The 20,286-nt window shown below is 40.9% G+C and overlaps 1 protein-coding gene across 1 annotated transcript; it reads left to right on the forward strand.

Moving 5' to 3' along the window:
- The first annotated feature begins 16,489 nt into the window (after positions 1-16,489).
- On the forward strand, positions 16,490-19,074 carry LOC125766601 (skin secretory protein xP2). The gene is made up of 2 exons (XM_049432786.1): positions 16,490-16,562; positions 17,130-19,074. Exons 1-2 carry the CDS (start codon positions 16,554-16,556, stop codon positions 18,150-18,152), a joined length of 1,032 nt encoding a protein of 343 aa, XP_049288743.1. The 5' UTR covers positions 16,490-16,553; the 3' UTR covers positions 18,153-19,074.
- The last annotated feature ends 1,212 nt before the right edge of the window (positions 19,075-20,286 follow it).

Raw genomic sequence — 20,286 nt, forward strand, 5'->3', positions numbered from 1 at the left:
TCAGTAGTGTTCTACGGGTTTTGAAACAGGTTTTTTAGCAGATTTTTCCCTTAATTTTTTAAACTATTTTCTATTGTATTTATTGAATGTTGGCATTAGTGTTTTCCACATTTTCCTTGCGTTGTCTGATAGTTATGCATAGGATTCCCAGAGTTATGCCTAAAGTATTCCAGAAGCTTTCTTTGGGGGTTAATCAGATGAAATTGGATGTCTCTAGTTTTCAAGCAAATTTCGCCATATTTTGCAGTTTTCTGTCGGCTTTCGTACAATGTTCTTGAGGTTTTCCCGTAGTAGTAATGGGAGTACAACATTACTGCTTTATGCGATTGTGCACCGATTTTTTTTTGTAGTTTTTGTATTTTTTTCTTGGGATCAGCTCGTTTAGAATAATTACTTATTACTTAAAATATTTAAACACAAAGCTGATTGAATATTATTATTAACTTTTATAGTATTAAATATATATATATATGGTCTGCCGTGGACGGCAGAGACCGGGTTCAAATCCCATCCGGACCGTCCCCTCGTAGCATGGACTGACTATCCTGCTACGTGGTAAAATAAGTCTTGATACGGCCAGGCCGTTCTAACCGAGCAAAAACAAATATATGTATATGGTCTAACATAAAACACGATCATCTTTCCCCTTTTACAAAGAACTAAAGCGTATCGCCCTTCGAACAAATTATATTCGAATTGTGACGAATTTACATCGAACGGTTCAAATTTCGTCTATTTGACATGGTTCTTTACCGATTGAATTGCGCAGGAAACGTGTTACATGACCCAATGGAGGAATGTTTTTCTCATTTATTCTCATGCCAACATCCCCATCCCCAGTTGCCCAATCACAGGTTGACAAGGGTTAAATTACTGGTTGTGGGGGGGTTCCATCCTACCCCAAAATAGTACAGATTTCCGATCTTATTACAACGGAGCAAAATGATGGCCACAAAAAGTGGAGCAAATGTCAAACCCGGTTCGGTTCGGTGTTCGGCTTTTGGAATCGAGTCCTATTGACACACTAAAGGCATAAGGGGACAAACAGAGGGGAAAAAAAGCACACATCAGGAGCTCACTGTGACACACTGTCGGCAATCTTCTCCACATTAGCCACCAACCACCCGCCCGCGCGCCCCTTTCACATGATGCCCGGTGCCACACGTTTACGTAAAAGCGTCAAACGACACCGAATGGTTCGGAATAATGTACCGTGAGAAATTACCGGGCACACGATCTTGTCTGCCTTCTCGAGCCTCCGTGTCGCTTTGCAGAAGTTAGTGGAGCATGGAAAATGTGTGTATGAGCGTGTTTGGTTGATGGTCCGCACAGAAATGAGTTATGCGAAGTGAGTAATGAAAGAAGAAATTGAACAGCTAGCATGACGAAGGGGTTCAAAGAAGTTCACCGTTTTTCTATGTTCGGTGTGCGGTGATCTTTCTCCGTAGTACGTTTCTATGCTTCGCCAACGACAATTGACCGGTATTGCAATAGCAGGACAGAGGCGTATTGAGGTTAAACGGTAGTAACTGCATAATCGCTTAGTAATTTTACGTAATTAAGACAAAGAAAGCGATTTAGTAGTTGCTAGAATGTGTGCTGTAAAATTCGATAATGATCTGCTTGGGGAGGGTTTTACGGTAAATAGGTATTGAGTTATACACTAGGAGCCGTACAAGCATTAATAGATAGTTATTCATTTGTCAAACAAAAAACAAAACTATTTTTTAAATTGCTTTTTCTCTGCTGTGCAGATTCCTTCCCGATCCTCACACGCCATACGCCGAACGATCGTTCATACATATAATTTGTTTCCATAAATATTATTTCTTACTATGCTCTTTCCCACCCTGCCGGCCATTAACGCCAACATTACCTTCAGGTGTTGCTGCAAACGATGCAGTCACTCACTAACACTGCACTCTTGTCGAGCTTAAAGAGGACGATCAAGAGTAGAAGAAAGTAAACGTTTTGCCGAAAAAAAAATAAAACGCCACGGCAAAGAACAATCGAGCTGTTAAAGCCACCAGCTGTGGGATGTTGTTTTGTTACGAATGCGTATCGGTTGATCATGGTGCTTTATGATCGATGCAGAGCCCCGGTACACGTCAATTAGTTGCTGCAATTCGTGCGATCGTGCACCACGGTACACGGTGGAATGACAATAATGGTGATTTATGCTGAGCGTTCGACTATTTACAACTGGCCAGACACACCGAGTGTGCGGCACACGTACGCGAACAAACGATGCATTTGCGTGTGTTAAATGTGCACTGCATTCCTAATGTCCTCCCCCGGGTGGAAAAGAGATGCTGTGCGGTTGAGGTAGTGGTAGTTTAGCCCACTTCACGGATGGCGGACTAGGGCCCACGTTTGTTATGAAACGAGTGTGATCTACTGATCGGAGTCTGACGGTGTTCAGCCTTTATTTAGCTTCAATTTAATTATGCAAATGAAAAATGATCTCTGATTTTATGTCATTATGATTTAAAGTGTGTTTATACACAGGATCGCGTACGGTTGATATTGATTAGTGTGAAAGCTTTACACGAGCGCAGCGCCATGCAGTAGCTGTTTCGGGGTGGTTCGGGACCAAACATCCCACTCTAATTGACCACTCATGATATCGGTTTTTGGTTACAGATTAATTACCGGCACATAAAATAAAACACAGGTAATGAGCACCAAGCACCTTCTTAACTTTGGTAGCCAAATTAATAATCTGCTCCCTGCATAAAGGATGGCTTTGTAAGGGTTTGTAACGCGGACAACTCGTACTAATTATTAATGGGTGTACCCGGTGATGGGTGACACTGTTCTTGTTGCGATAAATATTTCATTTACATAAAACTCTCTCACCACCTCCCCAAAAAAAAAGAAGGTAAATCGAGTTATGGTTTATGAGATTGTTTGCCATTCTGACTGCTACTTGTTCTCGTTTTGCGATTTTATGAGCGGTAGTTAATTAACTTTATTTGGGGACATTACTCTAGTAGATGATGCACATTGTTTGGTTCGGGTTTCCTTTGCTAGTTAAATGTTCGTTAAGGGTTTATGGGAACGATTGCGTTTAGGAAAAATTGTGTGTTGCTTTCGATCAGTAAGAATTTGGTAAGGTTTTTCACTCCTTTCTAAGGAGTTACTTACAAGATCTTGTTTTTTTTTAAACTTGGAGGATAAAATAATTCAAAAATGATTGAAAATGAGTCTGATTTAAACGTGATTTAAAGAATTTGAAAATGAAAAAAATACTTTGATCTTGAAAGATAGCTTTTCGGTGTCCAGATCTTTTGATCTGAAACGATCTTTTGAGTTCAGAAACTAAAATGTGTAAACATTGTATTTTTTTTCTTTCGTTTTTCAACATAATCAAAAAGTTCTATGATAATTTAAGTAAAGAAATGTCGATTTTGCATTAGCCTCAACGATGGGGCCTCTATAGTGTCCATTGAGTTGCTGCAGTTACGGCAAAGTGAGTAAGAGTGAGCCAGTGAGTTGAAACGTTGTATTGAACGAGTTTCGTTCATTCACCTCGAGGAGTTTTAGCGACTCGTTTTTCACATACTCACTCATGAGTGTAAGCATGTAGCCGTGGTAAGTCGAGTTGCAAAAAGAGCAAATACGTGAGTTGAAACGAAAATTTTCGGAAAAAATGCTAAGGTCTTAGGAAATTTTCAAATTTCAAGAGTTTTTTTTTATTTTTTTTAAATATTTTTTATTCTTTTTTCAATTTAAAGCATTATTTGAGTGAAAAGAAACTTATTGTAACAATTTCGCATTAAAATAAAACAAATTTTTAAATTTTGTTAAATTGCTCAAAAAATGACAAGGGGTAAGCCTTATGAAATTTTCGAGTTGAAAATATTTTTTTTATTTTTTTGTTATTTTTTATGCTTTTTTTAAATTTAAAGCATTATTTTAGTGAAAAGAAACTTATTGCAACAAATTTGCATCAAAATACATCAATTTATAAATTTTGCGAAATTACTTTTAAAAAAAGGCTAAGGAGATTGGCCTATTTATAGAATCATCTGAGACATCTATACAGACATACAGACATCTGAGGGCATGGCCGTCCAACAAGAAAATGTAGCCATTGGTGCCATCTATCGACCACAGGTTAAAGATTGGCAATCCGTTGGATACCGACCGAGTTATGGGCAAAATTTGGTGCAAAAATGAGGAAAATTTAACATTTTCACAAACAGGGTATGGAACTTGGTTCCTCGAATAACTTCTGGCACAGACATCTGAGGGCATAGCCGTCCAAGAAGAAAATGTAGCCATTGGTACCATCTATCGACCACAGGTTAAAGATTGGCGATTCGTTGGATAAGGACCGAGTTATAGGCAAAACTTGGTGCAAAAATGACCCTTATGAAATTTTTTAATTTTTTAATAATTTTTTAATCTTTTTTTTGTTTAAATCATTTTTTGAGCGAAAAGAAACTTATTGCAACCAATTGGCATTAAAATAAATCAATTTAATTTTTTTGCAAAATTTCCCAAAAAAAACGTAAGGGGTAAGCCTTATGAAATTTTTGAGTTGAAATTTTTTTTTAATTTTTTTCCGATTTTTTATTCTTTTTTGTGTTTAAAGCATTATTTGAGTGAAAAGAAACTTATTGTAACAATTTCGCATCAAAATAAAACAAATTTTTAAATTTTGCTAATTTGCTCAAAAAATGGCAAGGGGTAAGCCTTATGAAATTTTCGAGTTGAAAATATTTTTTTTTGGTTATTTTTTATGCTTTTTTTAATTTAAAGCATTATTTGAGTGAAAAGAAACTTATTGCAACAAATTTACATTAAAATAAATTCATTTTAAAATTTTTGCTCAAAAAAATAAGGCTATAGCCTTAGGAGATTTATGCCGGGTTTTTTTATAACTCCGATATGAGTTGTTAAACGAGCTGACTCCTAATAACGACTCATTCACTCGGAGTTGACTCACTAAAAAGAATTGTTATTCTCATCTCTACAGTGGAGTTCCAAAATTATTGCAAAAAATACGTTTTGTAGCCGGAAAAGGACAAGTTTTGTCATATATTTAAAGCTATGTTAAAAAATAATCCGGAAAATCACAAATTTTCCACCGTGCCATAATACTACCTTCTTAAGATAAAAATCCTGGGAAATATCTCAGCTCTAGAATTTAAATTTTTAATGAAATAATTCTCTTTATTTTATAATTTTTTGTCCCGCGTTGTAACAGGCGTCACCTTACACTTGTAAAAGACAATCTCTTTACAGACAGAAAAAAGGTAGAAAATGCATTTCCTCAAAACACCAAACCCTTTTTCCCGATTTCCATTCACATGTGCGCCTATGAATAATATTTATCAATTCACCACTACGCTCCACATCAGATCCGGTGTTTTGCTGTCCATTTCCCATGTAGAGCAAAAAGTAAAAAAAAATAAATAAATCCGTATGTCTCACCGTTCCTCTCATTGCCTTTAACCGCACCACCCAGTACGTCCATTCACCCGAAAGGAAATAGACGGTGTGATTAATTTACGCTTTCCATTTTCCGTTTAGTTTGGTAATTTTCTTCGATTATCCATGGCCACTTTTGCTTTGGCTTGCAGGGGCCGTCAGGGCGGATTAACTATTTTCGACAGGCGGGTGTGGGAGCGTTGGAATTAGAGGAATTGGGGAAGAGAGTTTTTTGCCCTTGGCAGGGAAGGAGACTCGAAAAATGCCTCCATGCACTGACCGTGTGTGTGTCTGTATATATGTATATAGAGTTGTCCGAGCAGGGCTATGGTTTATGCTTCGGTTGGATTTATTGGAACGAGCAGATTAACACAGGCCCCTTAAAGTGATGGTAACACGCGGTGATGGGAGAGCGTAGTTTTCCTTTTACCACACGGTTCTCGCACCATTAATTGTTATTATTATGGTGCCGATGGTGCGCAAACCGCGCGGCCGTAGACGGTTAATTATTTATTGAAATTTTTAATTCCTTCTTATACGATGCACCAAAATTACTTGCAGTACTTCAAGTACTTAAAATTGAAAACAAAACAAAAAAGTACATAATTCTTTTACAGACAGAAAACGAGCCTCAAGAAATTTGGTCTACAGCGTACACCATAAACCATCCCTATAATATGGTTCTTTATGGCAAAATTTTATAGTTGTATTCTACCATAATCCACCCTTTTTTAATGGCAACCGAGATTGCATTAGCCGCTTAGAATAGCAATAAAAAGCAATTAAGCTTTTCTTCGCAAAACACAGAAAACCCCCAATGGCTTCAGGCTTCCAGAAGTCGTCCATTGTTGTGCATGTAAGTTATGCTAACGGGTAATAACGTTTGAAACACGGAGTCAAAAGCCACTGGGTTTGTGTACACACCACAAACACAAACACACACACACCCACAGATGATCAATGTGTTCCTACACGGTCCTGCGAAAAAGCATCGTTCATGCTTGCGCCACCTAATTGTGCTGCTTGCGCGATGGTGGTGGCGTTGCTGCCACTTGCGCAAGCGATGTACCACACCACACCACACATCCAATCGCACACCCCCCGGGGGCACGATCAGTCACCCAGTCAGTGTGCTTTATGATCATAATTATTTTAATTAGATTATAAGTCGCTTCCTTGCTCGGTTTCGTTATTTGGCTTTTCTCCTTCGCCACGACCCTAAAAACTGAATCACCGAACGGGGGGGAGGGTTGAAAGCTTCCCTCCCCCCTGAAAATGAGAGAATAAATCCTTGATGGATGTGAACCTTTGTCCTTTACTGTGTTCGGGTGTAATTCGTTCCCACCATTACAGCATGTCCTTCCTTACTTGAGTTTTCTCAATTTTCCAAAACAAAAAGAAAGAAAAAAAAAGGGAAAGTACTTCCTTCCTTTCTTCCAAAGTTGGCCAGCTTGTGAAAGGTGGTAAAGAAGGTTCCACGTCTACCTTTCCGTACACCGACCGACAAGGTTAGCAGCGTATTATGACGGTTTTAGCCCCAATTAAACGCATACGAGAAGCGGTTGTAACGCTAAGTGCAACCGAACACGGTGGCTTAATTTTTGGTGGGTTTTATTACTTTTTTTTTTGGTTTCGGTTTGAAAACTCGCCTGTTGACCAGTCGGTAAGGGATTCGTGATCGTGAACGAAAGACGTGTGTCGGATTGTAGGCAGCAGAGAAAGAAAAAAAAAACTGGGTAAATGCGCAAGAGCTGTGCTAATAGGCGATCGGGGGGAATCATTTGCGTAAATGGTGCTTGTTTTCTTCTGAATGTTTTAATCCTTGAGTGCAACGAAAGAGAATGCATTGAGATTGCAGATATGTTTATTTTTGTCGGTGTTTCGTGAGAATGCAATGGTTTGTGCAATGCAGTACATAAAACGCAGTCGAAAGAGGCTTGTTCCGGTAGAAACTTTCTTCTTTGAAAGTTGTTCATTTTCTTTAGTTTTGAGAAAGGAAGTACAGAATAAAAGAAATGTTTTGGTATAATTTTATGGTGAAAAGAAATAAAAAATATAATTTATTAAAATTAATATGATCAATGATTTAATAAATCTGGTTTCACTCCACAGGACGAAATATCAAATCCCATCTGTACCGTTACCCCAAGGCAAGTGCCTGACTATCCGGCTATGCGGTAAAAATAATGATATCGCGCCAGAAATGGTAAGCATAACCTCAGAGGTTGTTTTAATAATCCTATTTCATTTCTATTCGCCGAAGAACGGCCAATTAATACTCCTATTTTCACTTAATTCTGGGAATTTGGACTTAATTCTCGGGCTCCTATACATCTGTTATATTTTATACTCCTTTTTGTTTATTAATTTTTCCTTTTTTTAAGTACTAAAGAACATTTATTTTATCCAATATTTGTGCATCCAACTTAATGATCTTCCGATCCGCGTCCGAAGATCCTTGACAGTATTATCCACACTTTTGAAAGAAAAGCGCTTTATTATGATCATCAACTACCAACCTTGCCACCAAACGGACCAAACTTATAAACTCCGTTGACGATGATGGCCACTTTCTATTACGCTCAAAGTCAATCGTGCAAGATTAGATCGGCTAGTTCGTGGCAGGCAAGTTGTTTTGATTTTCCTCGCTATACACCATCCACAGCATACGTGTGGCTTTGATTTTCCTCGGCCGTGAAGAGGAGAAACAAAAGACGGTGACCGAACTAAGAATTGCTTTAATTTTCTGTTTGACAGCCGTCCACGTTGATGCGTAGATACATAAATGCAGGAAAAAAGTGGTGGCAAAACGTCTACTGCACACACACACGGGGGAGATTTATCACACTGGAGGCCACCGTCCGAAAAACCGATCAGTCGATGCGTCGAATTTTCCATTAAGGGGCTGTATAGACGGCGGGCTGACCTTCACACGATGCGACCACATAAACCGTACAGAGCGCGACATGGTTTAATGCAAAAGCACTAAAAACAAAGCCTTCCCTTAGGCTTCGGCACTTGGTTAGAGGGCTGAAAATGTGGAGTTACGATGTATCAATCGTACGGCCACGGATCAAATGGGGGAAAGTTGTGCAATCGAGAGGGAGGTGTGAGGGAGAGCGCGCGTGCGTCATTTTTCGATCGCAAACGTCGTAAACCGGCACGGCGTAACGGTGCCGCCGAGCTTACCGCTATTGTATTGCCCCGAAAAATACTGATGCTCGCCTAGCGTCTATGGAAGCAGATCGTAAGATTACGCATCGCACCGTGAAACCCCAGCGCGCACAAAACCTGCCCGCGACAGACAGTCACGCACGCACGCGCTACGATAAGGATGTTACGCTGTGAAGACAACACAAAATAAATCCGCGATCGTGGGGTTTAAAATGGGGTGGAAGACGGTGGGGGTTGGTGTTTCGGAAACTGAATATGATTGTCGATCGGAGATGATTGTACGCGAACCAGCTGTCGAACGGTGGTGATCGATCCAATGCCGTGCAAAATTTATTTAAATGTGGAACAAACGACTCACGGCGGCAGCAAGCGACGAACCCGGTTTTCACTATATTTTTTTTGCACACACCATTCACGATGTGCCGTCGTGTGTTTTGCCACCGTCTGGTGGAAAGTGAAAATAGGTTCACATCAATTAAGGTAAACTAGAGCATGGCAGGGCTAACCTACAATCCGGCAAAGGCAGCATCGGGCAAACGATCGTACATGCTGCACTCTTGAACGCATTCTTTCACCCGCCAGCGCAGGGCTCTCTATACATTGTGTGGTAAATGGCGCAAGAGCAAAACATAAAACAGTTGAACAACAAAAAAAAAACAACGCCAACCGTTCGGAGATTGCAGATTTAAACCGACCAACTCTCCCCGCATTAGGGCAATGTCCGAGATCTTCAGATTCAACCGGTCCACAGTGGACGTAACAACTGGATTTGTTTACACCGATTTGCGGGAAGGTTTTTTTGCGCACGGTAGGCACACATTTGTTAGCGGACAAGGCTTCGTTTCGATCGCAAAATCTGGTGTCGCTCGATGGCAACGGGGCTGGCTGGTAGTGAGCGTGTTTGTGTATGATTGAACTGCTTCTGCTTAGCATCATCGACATCGGGAGATGGCGGGAAACTCGTTCGTTACGTCAGTTCCTTTCAGCTGTTCCTCCCGGAGGCTGCTTGAAAAAGGGTTTCGCGGGACTTGCTTCGTAATTCGTCATCGGCAAAACCAATCGGTAGTGTGTGGTGTTTTTGTTGTTGTTGTTGTTGTCGCAAGTGACCATACGATCAATGAACGGACAATGAGCATGAAATTGCGGCATTGCACGTGTTTAGTTAAATTAGAGGCTAATAGGTTTAGATTAGATAAAATTATAGATCGTATACGAAAAAAATATTTTATAATCAGCTTTAAAACAATAAAGAGCTGAAAGTTTACTAATAAATAAAGACTAAAATAACCATTAATTCAAGAAATAATATTAAATCAAATAAACTTTAAAAAATGAATATGCGGCAATTTTATGTGCATTTTTCAATTAAAAAAATATATAATTCTAATTAATCATCATACATTTTATTTACGATCAAAAACTCTATGAAATTCATTAAAAACGAAAGACATTTCGCTCGGGATGTGACAGTATAAAGCGTTGTTGTTTAACTGCACATTTGTACTAAATTTCCACGATCCCGTAACGATCGTGTTCGGAGAGCTATACGTTAGAGGAGGGGTGTTTTCCATTCAATTGCATTGCGATAATCTGTTACCGAAGAAGCGATTCGACAGCCGTGATCTCCTGCATGCTGGTCCGCATGCTCGAGTGTGTTTCTACCATTCGCTACCATGCCGTTGTTATTGCCTGCCGACAGGCCGCCGATTCACGTGTTGCAACAGGGAGGCAGACAACGCCATTATGCAACACTTTCTTGCTTTCTTCCAATGGTTTTTCGCTCGCTCGCACGCTTTGATTTGGGATCGAGCGAACACATTTGCACTACTTTCCATACCGCCAATTTCGTTGCCCAGCTTCCGTCGATCACACGACAAGGCTCCGATATCGTTTGAGATGTCTATTTGGCATGATGCGCCTTCGGTAGGATGAACATCGGAGGCAAGGGGCAGATTATAATAACATTGTGGCCCTATCTGTGGCCTGGTGCACCGGGTGCGATTTGTTCGCACACGTTATTTGCAGTGTTTTGCTTGCATATGATGTATGATGTGGCGCCTGAAAGTGTGACAGCGTACATATGGGTCCGTCCATTAGCTTTGTGTGTGTGCGTGTGTGCGAGCGAGCGTTTGTGATTAGGTTGGATCGGCGTAACGACGATGCACTTGAGTAAGGCCGTCCACATCTCGCAGCGTGGTTGGATCGGGGAGGATTAAATTAAAGCGTATCTTGCTGTTTGACCCTACGCGTAATTATCCTATTGATTTTAGCAACAGGTTTGAATTTGTTGCAAAAAAACAAAAAATGATTCCACGAGACGATGGATTATAGCGGGATGGATGCGTTTTGTAACAATTGGGCAGGAAGAGCGTAGGGAATTATATTTAATTATGGATTATCTTAGTTAGATTACAATATTTTATTATGTAGAAGAAATCATTATGAAAAGAAAGGAAAAGCATTCAGGATCTAAAGAAATTAATTCATTCAAGTCTTTAAGCTACAGATAAAGTTATAATAGAGTTACACAACTATACGACAAACTTATGGAGATAAATCAGAATAAAAAGTTGCCAAATTATGAAGTTAAATTACTATGTTTATACACAGTTCGAAAATTTATCTGAACAGCATTATGGTAAAAAATGTGTGATTCAAATATACTAAAATACAAAATTGAACAGCATTTTGAGTCATAACTATGATCATTGTGATAGTGAAGTCATTGAAATGAAAAATGTCCAAAATTGGGGAAAATATTTTTTAAATTTAAGAGTCCCTAAAGTAACTCGTACTAGAAGGTAATTTCATAATGATTAAATATATCGAAAAAAAAAATTTACAAGTTACCGTATTAATGTTAAATGTAGGAATGAAGGAATTTTCAAACTGATGAAAAAATATTGAAAAAATCAGTGTAAAAACCATGAATCCAAGATCAGCAAAGTGTTTTTAAACATTTTAAACTTATGTCCAGTTTGGTGACCATTTATTTAATCTGTTACCATCACAACATGATTCCTTTGGGGCGTCAAAGTGTTGATCATGGTTCGATCACCTTCTCAACCGTTTTGATCGCAAAACCGTCATCATCCTGGCATGGTTTCGCGGTGATCTGACCGATTGATTCGTCATCCACAAACGCGAAAGGTGTGTTTTGTTGATTGAGAGACGTTTACTACCATCAAACGTACGGGATATCGAGGTTGGCGATTTCCCCCCCCCCCCCCTGCGTTTCTATCTTCTCTAAACCACTGCAATTACGGTGCGAAAAAGCACCATTGCGCAGAGGCTTTCTGGGGGAAGGTGTTGAACGATGGTCGTGGTGCACCGTACGATAAGGTTCATTAATCTAATTGCACTTTTTAAATGTGCTTTTTTCGCTTGCCTCCTCTCGCTTTCTCCACCTCCCGGTGGCTGTCCCTGGTTGCATTTTCTTCACCTGGTTTGTTTCGATCGGACGGTCCGATGTTTACGATGAGCCCAAAATGTTGCCGAACGAATGCCGCACTGTGTTTTTGGGCTCCGTAGGGAGGAGGGCTCTAAGCAACCCAACCAGGGGAAGTGTGCGGTGAATGGGGCAAAGGATTGCCCAAGTCGTGTCGCTGATGGATGCTTCTTTCGCCATGTTGTTATGGTGCAGGAGCGAAACAACAAACACAAAAAAACGTATCATGTCTACGAAATCGAAAAGCCTAGCGAAAGGTACGTCAATTTTTGTGCAGTCTGGCACAAATTTGGCATTAGGCGCAATGGTGCTTGTGCAGTGGCTTAACATGTGTAAACTATTATTATTTTTTGGTTGAGTTTTACTTTTTCTGCACAAATTGTAGCTTGAGTAATGATGAAATTGATTGGTATTTACATTGCTGAAAATGTTTGATAATTAGTTTTCTCAAAAATCATTTCAGTTAATTTTTTTTATTTGTTTAACTTAAAATTCAAAAGTGCCTTAGGAAGGGTTTTAAGTTATTTTTGTTATTTACAAGTTTTCCATGGCATTATCATTAACAAATATATCGGAGAAAAATATGAGTGAAATAAAGAATATATCAAATATTTTCAAATTTATTTAAAAAGTTAAATCAATCGAAAAAGTCATAAAACAAACTAAACATTAAAATTATTGATGACACATTTGTAGTCTCTCTTCTTGGCTTAAGGAGAGAAAGCCTTTTCTAGCTGTGAACTTATAAGTAAAGTAAACAAAATAAGTTTTTGCCATTCCAATTCACACCAATTCCTCCCAAAATGCACCGTTTCTTATCAAAAAACGAGTGGATATGTTTTTTTCTGTTTCGCTTCTCACATCTATTGACGTGCCTAATTTATCCACCGATCGCAATGATCGAGTTCGGTTTCCCTCACGTTAGTGGTGGTACCTGCACATTTCCTTCGATGTGATGTGCTAATCATTTTTCACCGGAAATTTACAGAGCGGAAATTCGCGCAACGTTGCTGTTCGAGATTTGGTCGATCGAACTGTTTTTTTTTAGCAAAAGATCGGTGCAAAAGAAAACGAAGTGACGATAGGAGCTTAAGTACGCGCGGCCGAACTAGAAATCGATGAAAGTCTTTTAGCAGAAAAGGGGAAGAAAGAAAATACGACACTACGGGCAATGGTTGAGAGTGTTTAATGAGATTTATTTCAACTATCGTGCTTCTCGATCGATTGCTGAAATGAGACACACCAGGGTGGTAGGGAAAGCTGTATTAAATCTGATGGAAATATAGGCCGTCAGTTATGGTGGAGATCGCACCGATACCTAGCGCACCACTGGCTCATAAATCGATCGGATGGGAGAACGTTACATACCGCACGTTTCGATTATGTCACATGTGATCACCATTTCCCCGGCGGCTAAGAAGATCGAGGCCCTCGAGCTAGACGACTCTTCAAAGACTGTAGGAGCTCGAAGACGAAGTTTTTCTCGAAAAACGGAGCAAAAAAGACCTTTCTTACCTTTTGCTCAGTGTTGGAACTGTGCAAGGTGCGATGCGAGAAGCCTAAATTGAAGGGAAAATTACCTTTTGTCTTTTTTGGGAGGTTTTTTGTTTCTTCTTGTTTCGTCTTCTGCATCCAACGGCCACCGGGCAAGGGAAACGAATGTTTGGACGCCAGCCCCACCTCGATTCGGGTCAAGGCTGTAGTCCGATCTTTGAACGTCAATAGGGGCGCCAAAACGGCCAATCGACCATTGCGAGTTGTTCGATCCGGGGAGGGTCAGTGTGACCGAGTTGGGAAATCGTTTGTTTTTTTGTTCGCTGACCCAAACGAATGAACGTGTTGGTTTCGATCACACAGGAAACGTGATATTTGGCCGTTATTTGTCCACTTGTAAGAAGAGAAATCTGCTTGTAGGTGTGCTGTAAATTGTGTGTGTGTGTGTGTGTTTTTTTTACATCACGGAAAACGGAAACTGCATACGAAATGCGACAACATATGCCACGTATGAGTGGTTCAGCAATGGTTTCTTACTTGCTTACGAGAGACAGCGAGTTCCTTTGCAAGACCGGTGACCTTGTAGGACGTTTTATAATTGCTGTTTGTTGTGGTTGATTCACCCGCACAAGGATGATGGATCGTGTCGGAGGATGTTGGTTGAGTGTTGTTTTGTTTTTGTTTCAACGGAAAAGAAAATCATCCGGAAATTTGGTGAAGACGAATTTTGAAATGGCAATAATAACCGTGAGCTTACAAGGCCCTTGTCAAGCAGCGTTGTCCTTCTTGAATGCAATTCAGAATAAATACATTTCTAACCATTCAAACGGGTTTATTTGACTTTTAGTTTAGAAATTGTGACAAAATTTGCTGCGAGTTGTTTTATGCTACTGATCAATAGTCTTGTCGTTATAGGGTTTTCCTCAATTTTTTTAATATTTTAACAAATGTTAAAAATTGAATTTTTATTATGAACAACACATAATATAGGACCCTGTGATTCTTAACATTTTATTTTTCTTTGTCAGGAAATAATTGGAGCAAAAAATACTAAAGAACTTCTGAAGAACAGTAATTATACTACATTTCGTTTCAGTTGTGAACTTGCGAATTATAGTATACTTGATATCATCTTATGATTCATACCAACTCATTCATACCTCAGTTAGAATCAAATTTAAAAATTTTCCATGGGAATAGATACGATGCCTTCAGAAAGAGCTAAAATTATTCTCCATTACTGACTATCAGTCACTGTCCCAATTACCTTCGAAATCTGAGAACATAAACTTCAAAGAAAACTAAATTTCCTTGGAAATTGGAACTCCTGGAAAAAAGCAATCCGATTTGGGATTAAGCCTACAGAAGGAATTTTTTTAGAAGAATCTAATGCATTTTTTAATTGCGTTCCTTTGTTCTATAATTTTATTATATACATAGTACTTAATTCTGTAAAAAATAATGTCATAAACAGTGACATCATTTTAGAAGTTTCTATATAAAAAGGTGTAAAACTGGAATACCTCACGTCAAACCCAGGACAACTTAAGAAACACATTAATTAAATCAATTCATTTTGTTACAAGACAAAACCTAGCAATAAGCGTTACGAAAAACTTCATTTCCATATAGCCAAATAATAAAGTACACGCTTACGTCGACAAGTGTACGGCTTCCGTAAATCATGCCTTTTCGCCGTTCTTTACAAACCTTGTAAGCCACATGGCTTGCGTTTGATCGCAACAGAATGTGCCGCTATCCTTTGAACCATAAAATGAATTCATAATGCAATATTCTGGTTGAATAAATAAAACACGAAGAAACAGAAAAAAAGGAACGCATAAAAAATATGCTCCGGCATCGAAGCTCCGGGGGATGATTTCGGAAACTCAAAATTTTCGCATGGCTAACGCGTCCGCTAACGCGTTTCGGGCTTTGCAAAACTATTCCGCGATAAAACTACGATCCGTATGCGCGATATTAGCTTAAGAACTGTTTCCTAAGTGGCCAATTCTATTGTTTCTAAAGGCAAACCGGCCGGATTAGCGCAATTCAAGAATTCACCTGTGGACATACGATCGGGCGTGCGGGGGACGGTCGGACGGATTGTGTTGGTAAGGTGTGTTTAAGCATTCTGAACTCACCCAAGCGCGTACACCGTGATCACCCACGGAGTTTTCTTTAATGGAAAAAAAGAGGAAAAATAATGCACTCTCTTCACACCCACACCAACCAACACCACCATAAGGGCCGGTAGAGTGATTCCAACGACTAATCAAAAGCATAAAATTTAGTGCAATAATAATTTGTGCTTCATCATCGATCGAGGGGGGATGCTACACCGTGAAGAAGAAGGTGCACCCGGGCCAAAAACCCTACCAACGAGCGGTGCCTCATTTTCCTTTCCCCCATCCACTCCCTTCTTCCCTTTCTCCGTTCCACCCCAAACACCATAAGGGGGGCTTTGGTACGTTCGAGATGCTCCAAAGATTGGTGCACGACGGGCCCAGAAGTGGCCGATCGCCGTGCGTATGTATTGCATGTGTAAGAGCGAAAGTTGAGCGGCTTTACGAGCGGTATATGCCAATGTGGATGCCCGTTTCATGCTCTCCCTTCCATTCCCCTGCTCCACCAGAAACAGGCGGATTATTGGTTCAGTGCACTGGATGGTGCAAACTTTTCTTCGTTGGACCTTCTCGTCCACGGAGAGGGAGGGATCGGCGTATGGTTGGGGGGTTCAGTTTTTCCTTCTTCTGTCCAAGCGTCTTTCTCCACCATGTGAATGCTCTCTCGCACATACACACACACACACGGCCAGCTGGGTGGGGATTTTCAACCGAAACGTGTCGCTTTTCCGACTACGATGGACCGATCGTTGCTCGGACGGTACACGATCGAGCCCCCTTCTTTCGGACCGGTGTATATATACCGGTGCGTACACGGTTTTCAAATCAGTACCTACTTCGGTCTCGCTTGTTCTATACACTTTTTGCTCACAATGCGAATGGTATGTGCATCTGAAGAATACAATTAACGAAAAGGATTGTTCGTTTGTTAACCGCCGCAAAGAAATTGAAGTCGAATATCAAACCAGTTCAGTGAACGTCGAAACGCAAATGGATACGAAAAGCAAAACATACAAACAAAGTGATCAGTGTGTCCCGAAATACAGTTTAAAAAAAAAGAGAAACAAAAAAGAAAGATCGTTTCACACGAGTTGGGTTTTGGAGCAATTGATGAAATTTAAGTGATAAAAATGATGTGTTGGAATACGCAACGCATTAAATTGGTTTTTGGGTAGTTTGTTTCAAAGACCACAAAAAGAAGTCCAAACCTTACTGTGAGGAAGTTTGAAAGTGTTGCTTTTCGTACTCCTGATCGTATAGTGATCACCACCGCACAGTGGTTCACAAGAACTTTTTTTTTGCTTGCGGAACAGTGATGCTCCGCTGAAGCTGAAGTGGTTTTTGGTGTTCGTCGAGTGATTTCTCCAAATATTCTAATGGCGAAGTTCCAGGCAAATTAATATCCGCCCGCTGATGATCGTCCAATTTTCCTTCGTCTTTAATTGCAGATTATTGTTCCTTGTTGTCTTGCCCTTATGGTGGCACTAGTCACATGCGAGGGTACTGCTGCAGAGGACACGAAAGCGGAGGAAACCCAAGTAGAGGCGAAGGAATCGCAGAATTTGGAGAAGCGCGGACTGCACTCCTCCTTTGGCGATTTCGGCCATGACTTCGGTGGACACGATGACCATCACCATCACGAACACATCAAGACGGTCACGATCGAGAAGAAGGTTCCGGTCCCGTACACCGTGGAGAAGCACGTCCCGTACACGGTAGAGAAGAAGGTACCGTACGAGGTGAAGGTCCCCATCCCGCAGCCCTACATCGTCGAGAAGAAGGTTCCGGTGCACGTGAAGGAAGTGGTGAAATACCCAGTCCATGTGCCAGCTCCGTACACCGTCGAGAAGAAGGTTCCGTACGAGGTGAAGTATCCCGTCGACAAGCCGTACGAGGTGAAGGTGCACGTCCCACAGCCCTACACCGTCGAGAAGAAGGTTCCGTACGAGGTGAAGGTGCACGTACCCGTCCCGTACACGGTCGAGAAGAAGATCCCTTATGAGGTGAAGTATGAAGTGCCCGTCCCGAAACCGTACACCGTCATCAAGAAGGTGCCGTATGAGGTGAAGGTACCGGTCGACAAGCCGTACAAGGTGGAAGTCCCGAAACCGTACCCAGTGGAGGTGCCCAAACCGTACCCGGTCGTCGTCGAGAAGAAGGTTCCGTACGAGGTGAAGGTCCCAGTCGACAAGCCGTACAAGGTGGAGGTGCCCAAACCGTACAAGGTGGAAGTGAAGGTACCGTACCCAGCGCCCTACACCGTCGAGAAGAAGGTGCCGTACACGGTGGAGAAGCCGGTACCGTATGAGGTGAAGGTACCGATCGATAAGCCGTACCCAGTGTACAAGGAGGTGAAGGTACCGGTCGAGAAGGAGGTCCCGTACCCCGTGAAGGTCCCAGTCCATGTACCAGTCCATGTTCACAAAGAAGAACACCATGATCATTCGTATGAACATCACGATCTGCACTAAAACCTGCGCTATTCTACCAATCCTTCCCCAAACCCCCAATTCCCATTTCCGGTATTACCGGGGATGGGCCACTTGTTGTCTAGTTAGTTGTTGATCGTTCATTATCGCTCATATGCCAGGTGGACGCATTGAAAATGATGGTTCCTGTCGTACGTTAACACGTCCAAAAACCTACCCCGTTCCCATTCTCATATAGAAAAACGTCTTGTTTTCGCCCTCATAATACCTAAGAGCCGAGATGTACATGTTAGAAGTGTTATTTCATTACGTTTTCATCCACAACCACACAAAACGCCACGCCCTTACCGAAGGGATGGTGTGTTGTCACAATGACCATTCTTCATTTGTTTTACGTTTTTACGATCGACCATTGCGATTTAGAGTAGGTTTGGGCAGACGGTGGCGAATCCACACACCATCCAGCGCTGATGATCCCGGCGACTGTTCCGAGGATAAATCTCGCCTGGTACATTAGGGTTTCGTGGGTTTAGCCCTGTTTCAGTCCCTATTGCGCTCTCGTGTTGTTGAGTTTTCATCGTAATGTTTCCTGTTTTACCAAAGGCAAGAGTTTTTGTTTTCTTTGTTTGTTTGTTTTCGCGATCGCCCGCTAGAGAAGTGAAAGGAAAAATAGTTTTTTTATGTTTGTTACAAGCTTTATTTTTTTTTTCTTGAACTTTCGTTAATGTTGTTGATGTAAAAATGGTGTTTCGCAAAATGCATACCCCAAAAACGGATCGGTTCAGTTTCAACAGTTTCAAAAAGGCAAAAGACATTACAAAAAAAACGGAAGGATAACGAAAGCCAGACAGCTGAGAGATAAAGATATAGACCAGGAGCAAAAAACACCAAACTCAAGCGAAACCGAGTGTTATCGATCGATGTGATATGTTTGAAATAAAAAAACAAAATGATGAAAATGAAACTATTGATGGTGTTTTCTTTTGCGTCAAGAAGATGAAGCGCATGAAGAAAGACGAACAATGTTGGTAAGTGGAAAAGAAAGTCATCATTATTAATCAGTGCATAGCCAAAAACAGCAACAACAATTGGCCAATGCATTAAACAAATGTTTCCTTGATCTTGGCTATCATGCCTTTGCTGAGTGATATTGGGAGATGTTTATTTTCATAAGATCATTATGGAGGAGATTTGATTGGCTCTACGCGGAAGACGATCGCGGCCGTGTACGAGTGTAATAATAATAGTAAATTGATCGAGACTTGCCACACCTCAACCATCTTGGAACTTATTGGCAAACACAATCAGCTACATCGAAATTCACTTTCATATGCAAAGAAGGAAAACTATAGCAAAGAAACAAAGAAAAAAGAGCTTTTATTTTCTTTACTATATCTTCAGTAGGGAAATGATCGAAAGGAGATCAAACCAATCAATGCACTCGGTGAATATCATTTGAATTCCAGCGATCGAGAAAAAAAAATCATCCCCCTTATACTCTATTACGTAAGTCTATAATGGCCACACGGTGCGAAACGTCCGCGAAGCGATCGACCTACTGACGGGTTTCGCTCTCCATTTCGCGGTGGATGAACCACCGCCCCAACTTCACTTGGGCGTGATGAACGAAAGGTAACAGGCTTAAGCCGAGTGCACTTGCAATGCAATATTAAGGGCCGCACTGAAGGGCCTCTCCTGCAAGGTGGGAAAGGGCCGTTTAGCATTCCATTCGCTTGGCTTTTTTGCTTGTTCAACCTTTCCAATGAGATAATGCAATGATTGGAATAATGATGAAGATAATAATAATAATAAACAAAAAGAAACACAACAAATGTAAACCACCTTTTGCCGTAGTAACGGTAGCCAAGGGCCATATGTAGCGCAGTACGTAAAAGAAAGCATCGCATGCGGTCCATAATGCTGTAACCGCACACGCGACTCAAAAGTCCACCGTTGGATGAGGACGATGGAATAGAAAGAAGAAAAAAACAAAACATCACGATCATTGGCTGTTTGTGCCACAAGGGGGCAACTCCAAGCATGTGTGGGGTGCTGTAGATTACGATCGAGCTTTCCGGGACCGAAAATGTGATGAGCTTTTCTTGGTGAAAACCGATCCACACACCGAAGTGAGATAATGCGCCAAAGGGTGTTTGAGGACACCCCTTCGGATGGG

This window comes from Anopheles funestus, chromosome 2RL (assembly GCF_943734845.2).
Source record: "Anopheles funestus chromosome 2RL, idAnoFuneDA-416_04, whole genome shotgun sequence".
NCBI classification, from domain to species: Eukaryota; Metazoa; Arthropoda; class Insecta; order Diptera; family Culicidae; genus Anopheles; species Anopheles funestus.